At 44.6% G+C, this 14,778-nt stretch overlaps 1 protein-coding gene and 1 long non-coding RNA gene across 6 annotated transcripts in view; one reads left to right on the forward strand and one right to left on the reverse strand.

Moving 5' to 3' along the window:
• LOC105487164 (tubulin tyrosine ligase like 11) overlaps positions 1 to 14,778 on the reverse strand; it is a 273,149-nt gene that overhangs the window by 155,099 nt on the left and 103,272 nt on the right. For 3 of the 4 annotated variants that reach the window (XM_011750504.3, XM_071078272.1, XM_071078273.1), the window contains 2 exons: positions 1,713 to 1,808; positions 535 to 650 (listed from right to left, as the gene is read on the reverse strand). In XM_011750504.3, the coding sequence (XP_011748806.2) occupies positions 535 to 650; positions 1,713 to 1,808 (212 nt within the window). Of the gene's footprint in view, positions 1 to 534; positions 651 to 1,712; positions 1,809 to 14,778 lie in introns of those variants that run through there. The other variant, XM_071078275.1, reaches the window with a different exon arrangement.
• The window catches only part of LOC105487163 (uncharacterized), a 49,134-nt gene that overhangs the window by 6,800 nt on the left and 27,556 nt on the right, over positions 1 to 14,778 (forward strand). For both annotated transcript variants that reach the window (XR_011612839.1, XR_011612840.1), the window contains exon 3: positions 558 to 659. This is a non-coding gene — a long non-coding RNA (uncharacterized lncRNA). The remainder of the gene's footprint in view (positions 1 to 557; positions 660 to 14,778) is intronic.

A 14,778-nucleotide genomic window follows, 5' to 3' on the forward strand; every position in this document is an offset into this window, starting at 1 on the left:
GTAAGGTACCACTGAGTGGGTGGGGACGAAGTGGAATTACAAGTGTTGTAAATATCATAGAACTGTCATTAAATTGGCTTTGCCAATTTTGAAACTGAAAGTTTATACTGCAAGAGTGTAAACATGAAGAAAATAAAAAGGAAGCAACTCTTACCATGTCCTAGTTACCTGTGGCCCTCTTCTCGTGCATTTTATTGTACTCTTTCTGCGCTTGAGGATTTCAGAGAAGCACTAGGCGCACAACGGCGGGCAAGTGGGCGGCCTAACCTTGAGGGAGATGGCTTCTTAGAAGAGATATTCCAGATTTGGATAACACTCACAAATTCATCAACAAAAGCCCATTTGCCAGATTACTCCCAATTTGAGTCACTGGTTGCTTGGGGGCTGATATTTATAAAATGAAGATATTTTATTAGAATTGTTTAAGATGTAAATCTCACTCACAATGGTAGCAGGTTCCAAGAACTTACCTGCTTAGGATATGAAGCAGAGTTAGGAGGCAGAGTTGATAGAAATGAACGACATAGTACTTACTGGTTCTCCCTTTTCTTCTTAAGTGGGTCCATGAGGCGCAGAGTGTCTCTGATCACAGCCACTTTCACTTCTTCATCAACGAGGCTGGGGACATTTTCAAACACCCCTGGAGAAAGCTTGAATGGGTAAGGATTCTGTGTCACAGTGGAGACCGTGATTCAGTGTCAAGTGGCTATCCAGCTAGCTCCAGGGGTTATGCTGGTAAATTTTGCTTATGCTAATCTATAGAAGAAAATTTTTAAAGACTTCCTTTATACTACCTTAAGAATGTCAATTTCCGGCCGGGCGCGGTGGCTCAAGCCTGTAATCCCAGCACTTTGGGAGGCCGAGGCGGGCGGATCACAAGGTCAGGAGATCGAGACCACAGTGAAACCCCGTCTCTACTAAAAATACAAAAAATTAGCCGGGCGCGGTGGCGGGCGCCTGTAGTCCCAGCTACTCAGGAGGCTGAGGCAGGAGAATGGCGGGAACCCGGGAGGCGGAGCTTGCAGTGAGCCGAGATCGCGCCACTGCACTCCAGCCTGGGCAACAGCGTGAGACTCCGTCTCAAAAAAAAAAAAAAAAAGAATGTCAATTTCCTTTTATAAATTAACCAAATACATGAAGAGGAAAAATAGCACCATGTTCTTCTAATTATCAGAATTATACATGCTCACTGCAGAAAATTAAGAAATATAGAAAGGGGTTAAGAAAACTAAAATAATCCAAATAATCCCCCCTAAACCCAATATTGATATCTGCTGTATTTCCTTCAAGCTTTTTAAATGAATTTTTTGGGGGAGAGGGAGAAAAATATAACCACTGCTAAATGTACTATTTATCTTAGTGATTCAAGTATGTCAACATGACTAAATCATATTCATAGAATTTCAATTAGTTCATCTCCTGAGGCTAACTAATTAGTTCATGTCAAAATTGATGGGAAGGCTCAGCTGCTTCTAAGTTTCCAAACCTTAAAAATTGGAAAAACGGCATGCTGGGAAGTGACCATAGGTCAGAGAGGTCTTGTATTAACAGTCTATGTTCAGAACCCAACAAAACTGAAATTATTTGACTTGAATAGAATTTGGCTATGAAAATCTGAGAATGTTCCATCTTGTTTTGTTAAGTGAGTAACATGAGGGTAGGAATATTCAGCTGTATGGCAACATAGTCAATGAGATGCTCAAAATACTTACTTCATGCTCATGTTCGATTCTCATACTGGGATTTGCATTTACTTCAAGTAGTATAGGCTTCAGATTTTTCATTAGAAGAATGTCAAAGCCTAAAATCTGGGCAGGATAAACACAATTCAGAATTACTGTCTCTATTGAGTACGGTATTAGGGTCATTAAGTTGAAAATAAGTTCAAACTCAGTCCCCAACCTTGGCCTTGACCCTGGCTTCTCTTGTCCACAGCCCCTCTTCCTCTGGGGGTACTTGTCAGACCAAATGGGCAGCAGAAAATTTTATAGGAACCTTGATAATGGGATGAGTTCCCACAGTGCATTTCAGCACTGTCTTTGTCATCTGAAGGGCTGTTAAGTTGATGACCTCTTTCTTCTTTAACAGGTTTTTTATGTTGAGGATGAGTAGTAGTCCATCGATTTCTCCCTCTGCCTTTTCTTCTGCTTCTCTCTGGCTTCTTAGCTAGCTCTCTGAGAATCTAAGGCTGCTTTTGGAAACCTGAGATATACATCAGTGTCATATAAAGACCTCGTTCAAAACCACCACATCGGCCGGGCTTGGTGGCTCATGCCTGTAATCCCAGCACTTTGGGAGGCCGAGGCAGGCAGATCACCTGAGGTCAGGAGTTTGAGACCAGCCTCGCCAACATGGCAAAACAACGTTTCTACTAAAAATACAAAAATTAGCTGGGTGTCGTGGTGTGAACCTGTAGTCCCAGCTACATGGAAGGCTGAAGCAGGAGAACTGCTTGAACCCAAGAGGTGGAGGTTGCAGTGAGCCAAGATGGTGCCACTGCACTCCAACCTGGGTGACAGAGCAAGACTCTCTCAAAAAACAAACAAACAAAAAAAACCCCACCACATCCCCACAGAGTCAGAAGTGCTCAGAGCAGAACCCAGGTTAATGTATTTTGAAAAAAAGCAAATTCCCCAGGTGATTCAGATACACTCTCTTAGTTAAGAAGACAGGAATATTGATTAGGCACCTACCAGGCACCCATTACTATACAAAGCACTGATTATTCATAGTCTCATTGAATCCTCATGACAGTGTATTTGAAGAAAGGATTGTGTGCTCCGCTTTACAGAAGCAGAAACTGAATCTCAGGAAGGCCAGTGGATTTGCCAGAGACCGCCTAGCTAGTTAATCAATGACAGAGCTGGCTTTCACACCCAAGCAGGACTGACTACACAATTTATGTGGCCTAGTGCAACATGAAAATGCAGGGCCCTCTGTTCAAAAAGGATGAACAGTTTCACAATAGGGATGTGACAACACAGCACGTTAAATCAAGCTCAGAGCCCTTCTAAGCACAGGGCCCTGCACCGTTGGAGTTCTCCAACACTGTTTGCTTCACGCCTGCTCTTACATCCAGCACTCTGCCTTGGGTGAAGCTTTGTCTTCCAGTCACTCAGGTTTCTTTCCATTCCTTACAGGCCCTACAATCGGGGCCAGCCACTCATGAGCATTTTGTTCTCTGCCTAAAAAAACTCTTCATCTGGATAACTTTTGCTCATCCTTGAGATCGCTGCCCCTAATGAGATTCTGATTTAGACGACAAGGACTTTCGATTCTCCAGAGGACTCTCGTTATCGCTACAAAAGTGATAATGCAGAAAATTTCTAACATAATTAATAGAACCCCAAGTCTCAAAAAGTAATGTGGAGAATAAAGAGAAAAAAGAAAAAGATAGGGTTGTAGACTCCCCTTCTCTGTGGATTTAAGGAGGAAAGATGAGGGACATCCATTTACTTGTCTATATAGAATATGCATTAGTTAAATGATAATTATTAAACTGTAGCTCCATCCTTATTAATGAAATTAGAGCCTGAATGACCATTTTTGGGAGGTGATTCAAGATGAAGTTATTTTTCAGTGAAGGGCAATAAGGATGAAAAGTTGGGAAAAGTCATCCTCACTCTATTTTTCTTTCCTTGGTCATGAAAAGAAAGAAATGGAAATTCAGTAGAAAATGTTACATGTATTATAGATCTGCTTAATAATACATGACAAGTGGATGTGAGTGATGAGCCCTTTTAGAGACTCTGGTGACATCATCAGTCTAACTTCAGACCTGGTCTGAGACATGTGATGTTGATGAGGCTACAGAGAGCAGCAGGCTGTGGTGACGACGTTTATCATCCTTAGTCATCAACTCTTATTTTTTGGTATATTTTGTACTTTCTCAGCCTGGTGGACTCTTCCCAGTTCAATGCCCAGTGGTTTCATGAATGTAAAGCTGGGAATGCTGGGAGCTGGAGCAGGGGTGGTAAAGCCTCATCAGGCCTATTGATCTCTACCCACCAGTGGCATGATATTTTCCAGAACCTAAACTTGAGTGCATGTTTTTGAATATGCTGGATCTTGTACAGGAATGCTTTGGAGTCAGAAAGACCTGGGCTTCAATCCCAGCTCAGTCCCTTACACTAGCTAGATGACTCTAGGTAAGGTGCCTAGCCACTCTGAGCCTCCATGATCTCATTTGAAAAATGAGGATAACAATAGCTATCTGTCAGGGTTGTTGATAATTGGCAGTGAAAAGCAATACCTAGGCCTATGCTCATCATATAGAAGGTACTCAATATATGCTATCTCTTTCCAGTTTCCTGCCAATTCCACCAAAAAGAAATGGCATTAGTGTGCTTTGTAGTCAAGAGGGGCTCATTTCATATTTTAATTCTGCTTTTAACTTGTGTGACTACAGGCAAGTTACTTAGCAGCTCTAAGCCCAAGTTTCCTCATCCATAAAATGGAACTATGAATAGTACTTATTTACCTTAGTTCATCCATTCAGAAAGTCTTTATTTTTAATTTATTTTATTTATTTATTTATTTAGAGACGGAGTTTCTCTCTTGTTGCCCAGGCTGGAGTGCAACAGCACCATCTCAGCTCACTGCAACCTCTGCCTCCCAGGTTCAAGTGATTTTCCTGCCTCAGCCTCCCGAGTAACTGGGATTACAGGCACGTGCCACCACGCCAAGCTAATTTTTATATTTTTAGTAGAGACGGGGTTTCACCATGTTGGCCAGGCTAGTCTCAAACTCCTGGCCTCAGGTGATCCAACTGCCTTGTCCTCCCAAAGTTCTGGGATTACACGCGTGAGCCACCGCGTCTGGCCCAGAAGATATTTAATGCTTTCTATGTTGCAAGAACTATTCTAGCTGCTGGAAATACAACAGTGATCTAAACAAAGTCTTAGACTCCAGTAGGGGAGAAAAGATTAAATAAAGATAATGCAATATAACATTTTTTGCATAGCGCTTGATACATAGAAAGTGCTTAATGAGAGTCAGCTTTATGACATTTTTTCATAAGTTCAAGGAAATATGCATGATTTTCTTTTCAAAAGTCCAATAAAATATGTAGCATCAATGGATCTTAATAAACAGAATCACATAACTGGGAGAGATGTAGAGTTATCCTGTCATAAAATCACAGAATGTCCCAGTTGGCAGAAAATCAGGTATTTACTTGGTCCAGTGGTTTTCAAACTGGGGTTCTTTTCTGGGGTCGCAAGGGGGAGGCCAACCGATCAGATCAAATTTTACCTTTTACCTATGTGATATACTGGGGTTCCCAGAAAAAAAAAAAACTGTACTTTTTTTTTTTTTAAATCCACTTTGTGCAGACAAGGAACGTGCAGCTTAGAAATGGGAAAGCCTCTTTCCAAGTCCCTCTAACAGAGCAGGAATTGTCAAACGGAGAGAGAGCTTTTCAACCATGTGATATTCTGCCTCCCCTATGTGTTGAGAACTTCCTACTTGAGGGGCTCCCTGGGGGGTTTAAAGGTATCTGTCCTTCATTCATGACCTCTAGAAGCTTCAAATCAAGTTGGGGAGATTCCTGAGCCATTAATTATAAATTTATGTGAAGGCTCCAAACTACAGCCCAACAACAGGGGTTCATTCCTGAGCCCCACACCTATGCTTCCATCTGCATCCAGAGTATCCCCAACTGGGAGGTCCTAGAGTCCACAAATTCAATGTATCCAAATGCACTCTGTGGTCAACTCTTTCTAAGATGGTCCCAATGATCCCTACCTCCTGGTATTCATTCCTTTTGTGTAATCCCCCCTCACACACACTGGGGTGTGACCTCACCCAGTGAATTGTTTCTAACAGAATAGGGCAGAAATGATGAAATGTCTCCTCTAATATTGGGTTATAAAAAGACTGTGGCTTCTATCTTGGGGTGCTTTCTCTCACTCTCTTGCTCACTCACTCGGAGAGAGGCCAGTTGCCATATTGTCGTGAGCTGTCCCATGGAGACGCCCAGGTGACAAGGTACTGATTTCTCCAGCCAACAGTCAGGGGGTACCTGAGACCTGCCAACAGGCATGGGAGTGGGCTTGGAGGAGGAGCTTTCCCCAGTTAAGTTCTGAGGTGACTGCAGTCCTGGCCAACATGTGGGATGCAGCCTTGCGAGAGACTTTGAGCCAAAAGCAATCAGCTAAGCATAAATTCCTGACCCACGTATACTGCAAGACAGTGGATATATTTGTTGTTTTAAGCTCCTAAGGTTTGGGGTAATTTGCTACACAGCAATAGGTAACGAATACACCGTATTTTTCTAAAATCTCCTTTGCTTTCTGTATTCCTTATCCACCCAATCGCACAAGTGAAAACTTTCCTCTTCATCCCTTACAACTAGCTGGTCACTAACACCTGCATACTCTACCTTCTAAAAAACTTTCTAGACCTGGCCCATTCCCTCTGCTTCTACTCTCCGCAAGTCTGTGCCATCTCTTGCCTTTCCTCTGCTCTCAAACTCGCCCCTCTAATTCATCTGACACAAGGGGCTGCCAGAGCCATTTTTCTGAAGTGCAAATAGACTATTAACACTCCTCTGCGTAAAATCCCTGTCTACAAAATGAAGCACAAGTCCCACAGCATGTCCTACAAATTGCTCTATGGCCTGACATCTGTCAACACTCCAGCTTTATCTCCTCCCACTTGCTACTACTACACACCTTGGGCTCTCATTGTGCTGAAACATTAGTAGTTCAAGGATGCTTTACTGCTCTCTGCCCTCATACTTTTCTGCCTGAAGGCATTACTTACTTTGTCAATTATTTATTGGGCACTACTAGATACCAGGCACTGTTCTTGGCACTGAGCATAAAGCAGTGATAAGACAAAACTCCTACCCCCTTGTAGCTTATGTTTTAGAGGGAAGAGATACCACAAGCAAGTCAATAATGAGAGCGAGGTAAGAGCACAGAGTGTGATAAAGTGGGTGGAGGGGAGCATTTGGCGATCCACCTAGGAGAGCCAGGGGGGCCTTTTTAAAGAGGAGACACTTGTCATTCCATTGTCTCTGGCCCGAACAGTTTCTGATGAGAACATTGTGGTTATTCTTTGTTCTTCTGAACATAGTGTATCTTTTCTTTCTGACTGCTTTTAAGATTTTCTGATCATCACTGATTTTCCAATAGTGTGATTATAATGGGGGGGGAGTGTGTGTGTGTATTTTACTTGGAATGTTTTGAGCTTCTTAGATGGTGGGTTGATAGTTTTTTTTCAAATTTGGAAAATTTTGGCCATTATTTCTTCAAAAGTTTTTTTATATTCCCTCTCTCTTCTGCCCTGGGACTTCAATTACACACGTTAGACCACCTGATGTTGGATCATAGTCCACTGAGAGTCTGTTCTTTTTTCCTTGTCATTTTTCTCTATTTTTGGACACATTCTATTGCTATGTCTTCAAGTTCACTGATGATTTCTACTTCAGCATCTAATTTGCTGTTAATCACATCCAGTGATATTTTCACCTCAGAGATTATATTTTCTGTTATAGAAGTTTCATTTGGCTCTTTTCACTAGCTTCCATTTCTCTCTTCACTAAGCTCATATGTTCCTTAAAATTTCTGTATATAGTTATAACAGCTGTTTTAGTATCCTTTTCCTGCTAGTTTCATCATTTCTGATATTTTTGGATCTGTTTCTCTTAAATGATTCCCCCATTGGTAAAGGTTACCTTTTCCTGTTTTGTGGAATGTTTAGAGATTTTTTGTAATTGAATGCCGGACATTGTGATATTTCAATGCTGAGAGTCTGGACTTTGTCTTCCTTTTAAAGTGCTGGGCTTTGTTTTGGCAGTCAGTTATTTGCAAATCAGACTGATGCCTTCAAAGCCTTTTGCTTATGGTGAATAGGATGGATCTAGAGTAATCTTCATCCCAGGGAAGATTTAACCCTCCCCATTAAGGCAGAACTTCTTTGGAGACTCCATTGCATGCTCCCAGCCATCACCAAAGACTCTTCACTCCAACTTTTCAGTGCTCGAATGCCTCTCTGCCCTGTGTGAGCCCTGGAAATGGTTCAGCTTATCAGTCCCCCAATTATTCTTTGTCCAGTTTTGTGGATTAACCCTCCATGCATGCACAGCCTAGGACTCAGCAGAGACCCACTGAGATCCCATGCAGCTTTCTGGAGCTCTTTTCCTGCTTAGCTCCTTCCTTTCTATAATTCTGCCCCACAACTTCCAGCCACCTTAGCCTTCCCAAACTTCAGTCTTCATCTCCTCAACTCAGTGAGGTCACTGGACGCTGTTTAGGTTCACCTCCTCTGTGTCCATATTCCAAAAATTGCCCCCAGACGAAAAGCTCAGGCAACCATAAGACTCACCTTGGTTTTTTTCCCCCTTTTCTCAGAGATCACAGTGCTGAGTTATCTGTGGTCCAAAGTCTGAAAATGCTTCTTTCATGTACGTATTCATATATATTTCTGATAGTCTAGTTGTTTGCAGAAGGTTACATTTAGTCTTTGTTACTCCCTCATCACCAGAAGCAAAAGTCTCAGGGAGGTGACATATGGACAGGGGCTGAATAAAGTGAGAGAATAAGTCATTTTTGGGCTGGGCATGATGGCTCACACCTGTAATCCCAGCACTTTGGGAGGCCGAGGTGGGTGGATTGCCTGAGGTCAGGAGTTCGAGACCAGCCCCACCAACATGGTGAAACCCTGTCTCTACTAATATTTTTAAAAATTAGGTGGGCATGGTGGCAGGTAGCTGTAATCCCAGCTACTTGGGAGGCTGAGGGAGGAGAATCGCTTGAACCCAGGAAGCGGAGGTTGCAGTGAGCTGAGATGGTGCCATTGCACTCCAGCCTGTGTCAACAAGAGTGAAACTCCATCTCAAAAAAATAAAAAGAATAAGTCATGTTTGAATAGCTGGGGAAGAGCATTCCAGGCAGAGGGAACAGCAAGAACAAAGGCCACTTCTGAAGAACAGCAATGAGAGAGCGAGAGGGAGAGGGGCAGAAGATGAGGTCAGATAGACATGGGGCAGATGGTACTGCATCTTGTAGACCATGAGAAGGAGCCAGGATTGTAAGTGCAATGAAAAAGCCATTGGAGGGTTTCAGTGAGGAAAGTAACTGAATCCAGCTTGCGTTTCAAAGCATCGCCTTGGCTACAGTAAGAAAAATAGGCTATAGGCAGCAAAGGTGGCTATGGCAGCCATTCAAGTGTGAGGTGATGGCTGCCTAGACTGGGATGGCAACAGTGGAGTTGGTTAGAAGTGGTTGCATTTGGGAATATTTTAAAGGATATTTGTAAGAGTTGCTTATGGATTGGATGTATGAAGGAGGGAAACAGAGAAAAGAAGGATGTCTCAGGCTTTTGGACTGAGTGACTGACTGAATGGCACTCGTTTACTGAAACAGTAAAGACAATAGAGAGTAGGTTTGGGTGGGAAGTCAAGAGCTTGACTTTGGACATGTTCAGTGTTTGATGGCTATTAACTATCCAAGTAGAAAATTAAAGTGGGCACTGGGATATACCAGTCTGGAGCTCAAGGAAAGGTCAGGACTGGAAATACAGCTGTGGGCACCAATAGCACAGAACTGGTGCTTAAAGCCATGGAAGCTACGTGGGATCATTTAGGAGTGATTGCCAATAGGCGGACACCTTTCCAAGGATGGAGCCCTGAGACTCTCCAACACTGACAGGTCCAGAAGAAGAGGCTGAGAAGCAGCAGCCAGGGACATAGGAGAAAAACTGGGAGTGTATGCTTTTATCATATTCCGCTTGGCAAACCCTTATTCATGCTTTATGCTCCAGTTTAAGCATCTCCTCCTCGGGGAAGCCTTCCCTGACAGGGTTAGGCAAAGTTAACGACTCCCTTTTCTGGGCTCTCCCAGCATCCCACATGGACCCTCTCATAGCATTTTTTTACAAGGGACTGGAGTTCTCATGAGTCAGCTCTCCCCACTACACTGTGCACCCCCTCGGAGCAGGGACCTTGTCTTATCCATAACCACACGCCCATACCAGCTCAGGGCTTTTCTCAGTGGGTGCTCAGGGAATGTGTTAAAGTCCAAAGGAAGAAGAAGCTGAAATATCAGAAGTGGTTTTTGGAGGAAGGCTTTATCTAGGAGGTGGGGCTTGAATAGCACCTTAGAAGGCATTGAAGTTCAAGAAACAGCAAGCATGGGAGAGAGCGTGCCAGGTCAGCCAAGACAGAAGAGAACCAAAAGGCAGCAATAGGAAAGCACAAATTATGTCTAAGCCAGCAATTGGATCTGTTTTTCAAGACTACAGGGCTCAGGGAGGGTACAGGGAAGCTAGATTGGGGCCGGGGTCGGGGGTGACAAATGCCAGGCTAAGGAAATGGTTTTCAAACTATGCTCCTTGGAATGCTCGTGTTCCCGTTAAGTTTAAAATGTGAATATTTCATGGTTTCTTATAATTTTAAGGGACTTCGTCATAGACAAATTTGAGAGCTGTTGTGGTTACAGATAACAAACAATGGAATAATCGTAAAACTGTCATTTATTAAGTGCTTCCTATGTGCTAGGTGCTGTGCTAAATATTCTTCCTAGTTTGCTCTTATTTGCACTTATAATAATTCTGAGAGAGAGGTACAAATATGGTCTGTAACTGCAGATAAGGAAGCTGAGGCTAAGAATTGTTAACTTGCCAAGAAGACCAGCTACAGGTGCCAGGGTTAGCTCAAACCCAGGCCGTCTAAAAACCAAATCCAAGCCCTTGACCACTTGCTGCATTGTTCCTTGGCCTTCTTCCCTTGGGGTAACTGGGCTGAAGGGTAAGGAGGAGGTCAAAAAGAACAAAGAATAAAGAGGAAAAACATCTTAGGATTTAGGAACAGCATCTCCTTCAGGCATCTAAGGGAAAGGATCATGGGCCAAGGAGAGAATTAGATACAGGGAGCTAGAAGAAGATACAGACCAAGCAATGGAACTGAACGTTCTTGAAAGCTGAGCTGGAAGCCTTTCCTCCGCGTGTGTTATTTCTGCCATATGATTCATCTACACTGAGACAGACCTTGCTGTACAAGCCAGAGTCACACTGGTGCCCTCAAGAAGAATGACATGAGGATATGTTGCTGGGAGTTACCTAGGCAATGACAGGGGACAGGCTGGGAATGACAGGGAAGCCACGTTCCTTAGCAGCAGATTACAGGAAACCTGCCCACAGCCTGAGCAGTGCCCACAACTGCTCTGGGCCATCACAATTTCCCAAGTCGTTATTGTGGCTATGACTGGAAAGGGGTCACCGTCATAAGTTTAAGATAAATGTGATTTCTTTGGCTAGAGTTTACGTTCTGGAATGCTGCAATCTGGGTCAAGCCCAGGCAACAAGCGAGAGGGGCTGTATGGCAAAGAAGTCATGTGTTCTATCTGCACAGAACATTACAGTTTGAAAATCTTTATCATATCTTTATCATATTGGAATTTGACAACAACCCGGTGAGGCAGGCAAGGAAGATGAGGCGCATAGAAGTTAAGTGACTTATACACAAGAACACACAGCAAGTCAATGGCAGAACCTAACCAGGTCCCTAAATCTCTAGGTTCCAAGTCAGCTCAGGTATGTGAGACCCAAACTGAAAAGTGCTCTTACAAGTGATAAGAATAAAGTAAGAGAGGGCTCCAAGGAGAAAAGGATACCATTTTCTCCCTTAATGACTCGGAATCTGAAATGTATGGTAAGACAAATTCCAAATATCTAATACCTTATACCCTGTCGAAGTGTTGTCACCCACATTACTTCACAATAAGAGGCAGGCAGGGAAGTGAGTGTAGGTGATTTACAGAGAAAGAAGCAGAGGCTCGGAGTGGTGAAGAAACACGCCGGAGCCCGCACAGCTGGAAAGAGGAAGAGCGCTTCCTTGAGCCTGGCCTCCCCCTGTGCTCCTCCTCTCGCCCAGGCCTGGAAGCATTTAGTGTGGTCAAGCAGTGGGAAACAGTCCCAAGGCTGTGGTTCCATTTGCAGACATGATCTGTCCAAACCAGCGGCTCCCTCCCTGTCTGCCCCCTCCACCAGCTCCCCACAGCTTGGGCCCTACTGATGGCTAACCCATGTGCCTGTCCACAGCAAGACAAGCAGCAAAACAACCAGCCTTGCCCTCCACCCTGCCACTCGGTCCAAACCAGGGCTCTGCGGCTTGGCTCTGCATGCCGGGCCCACATGATACTCCTGGAATAGCTGTCATTGTCAAACAGATCCGACCACATGGTCCCCCGGGATGACCCCTGGACATGTCCACGTTGCAACTTATCTCCTTGACCCTAACTTTTTGATGGCTTAGGTTGGGACTTGTTTTCTCTGGTCCTACCTCTAAGTTCTGCCCTTTTCTCCTTTCTAATGTTTTAAGCCTCCTACCTGATGGCCGAGCTGTCCAACCTCCCTGGGAACCAAAGGCCAGGGGTCCAGTTTCTCGGGACAGATTTCTGGATGGGCAATTACCCCTTCCTGGTACTGATCATGGCCTGAATTCCCCTCCAAAAATTCCCCTCCAGCCTGCCTGGAAATCCTGCCGACTGGTGCCCAGCCCCTGGGGTGTCCTCTCTGGGTTTGGGGCTGCACTTTGGGACCAGCCTCCTCTTCTGTTGTTGAATGAATGTCCCATCCACTAGAGACACTGCCCCACTCCCTCCCTTCTCACTTCTTGTCCCAAGAGACCTGTCACCTGCCTGCTGTAGACTGGAAATAACCCAAATGTTCCTCGACAGAAGAACTGATAATAAACTGTGCATATTCACAATGGAATCTACAACAGTGCAAATGAGACAGTATCCACGACCCCCACCAGCATGGGTGGACCTTTGAAACCTTATGTGTAGTGGAAAAGAATGTTGCAGAAGACTCCATACTTTATAATAGCATTTTTATAAAACTCAAAAACAAGCAAAACAAAACAATATATTATTTAGGGATACATTCACACCTAATAAAAGTATTTTCAAAAGCAAGGAAATAATAAACATAAAATTCAGGGTAATGTCTATCCCAGAGCTGGGCAGGGACATGGTATGGGGATGAAACACACTGGTTGGAGATCTTGGGTTGAGAGGAGGGTTTGAGATAATCATTTTGTTGTTTGGCTTCATGGCTTACAAGTATGTTTCATGTATTCTTTTTTCATATATATCGAGTGCTACAAAATGACTTTAAGGATTAGATGGAGAGGGTGCCAGAGGTTCCTCCTCTTCTCTTCTCCTCCCCTCACTGATTGATCTGGGGGCAGGAAAGTGTGTATCTATGGAGTGTATGGACACCATGTCTGCCCACCCCGCACTGTCACAGCTAAATGGCCTGTAAGAATGTTCCAGCCTCATTCCTCATTTCCTTCCCTCCCACACTCTGGCTGAGTCCACCAGACTCTGGCCCTGGCTCCATCGCTCTGCTGAAGACAATTCTCCAGTCAACTCCTTATGAGTGGAGTGGACAGTTTCAGGGCTGGTCTTGCCCGGCATCTCAGCAGCATTTGACACGCTATCCCTGCCTGCTTCCCTGAGCACCTCCTCCTTGCCACTTGGGCTCCTTCTCTCCTCATATTTATTCTATCTCAAGACACTGCTTCTTGGCCTCCTTTCCTGGCTCCCTCCCCCTCCCCTGCCTGTCCCTTAGTGAAATGATGATGCCCACAGGTGTCTTCTCAGTCCTCTTGTCACCCTCTTTGGTCACCATTTGCTGACGAGTTCCCATCTCCGTCCCCGACCCAGACCTCTGTCTCCTGAACTCCAAGCTCCAAATATCCAATTGTCCCCTCAATCTCTCCACTTGGATGTCACATAGGCACTTTAAGTCCAACTCCCAACCTTCCCCCAACAGCCTGGTCCTCTTCCAGGGGCCTCTATCCATCCATGCAAGTACCCAAGCCACCTGCACATCAGCCTCGTTTCCTCCCTGCCCTCACTGCCACCATCTCTCCTCTCTCTCCAGCCTCATCCAGTCACCAAACTGAGCCCCTCTAGTTCCTTCCCTGTCACCCAGATCTGTCTATTCCCCCTATCTGCACCACAACCTTCCCAGTCCAAACCAGTGTCCTCTCCCGCTTGTGTGAAAGCAACTGTCTCCTAGGGACCTCCCAATTTCTGGCCTTGTCTCAGTGTGTTCTTTACCCTGTAGACACACTGTTCTTTGTAACATGCAAATCTGAGTGCATCTTTCCCCTGCTTAAAATTCTCCAGGGACTGCACCCTCCACCCCCGGCAATACCAAGGCTCTCGACACAGCCCCTACCTTCCTCTCCCACCTTACCTTTCCTCATCTCCCCCTACATCTCTGCCTTAAACCCCACCCAGCAACCATACTCAACCTCTTCCAGTGCCTCCTGCTTCCCATTCACCTCTCTGGCTTCAGCACGTTTCTACCTGGAACGCTTTGCCTCCCCCACCCCTACCCAGTTTCTCCTGCTTCATCTAACTCTCGCTCCAGGTTCCAGTTCGACTGCCATTTCTTCTGGGAAGCCTTCTCTGACCACGCCACTCCCGCCCAGAGAATGTTACGTGGCCTCACGATCTCAGCACCTCAGACGTTTCCTTTTCTACTCTAGCACTTATAACCCTTCATAATCATTGCTTTTTAAATTATACGTCTCTCACAACAGACTCTATGCATCAGCAAGCAGGGCCCTGACTTACTGTCTCAACAGAACCCAGGACAATGCCAGACCCCTTCTAAGCGTATGGCAAAAGCTGTTGAATGAGCAAGTGAATGAATGAATGAGTAAATGAATGAATGTAAAACTCTGCTTTACATACGTTATCTCATTTAATTCTTACAAGAACCTTTTAAGGTAGGTATTCTTCATTTCATTTTACA

This window comes from Macaca nemestrina, chromosome 14 (genome assembly GCF_043159975.1).
Source record: "Macaca nemestrina isolate mMacNem1 chromosome 14, mMacNem.hap1, whole genome shotgun sequence".
Lineage (NCBI taxonomy): Eukaryota > Metazoa > Chordata > Mammalia > Primates > Cercopithecidae > Macaca > Macaca nemestrina.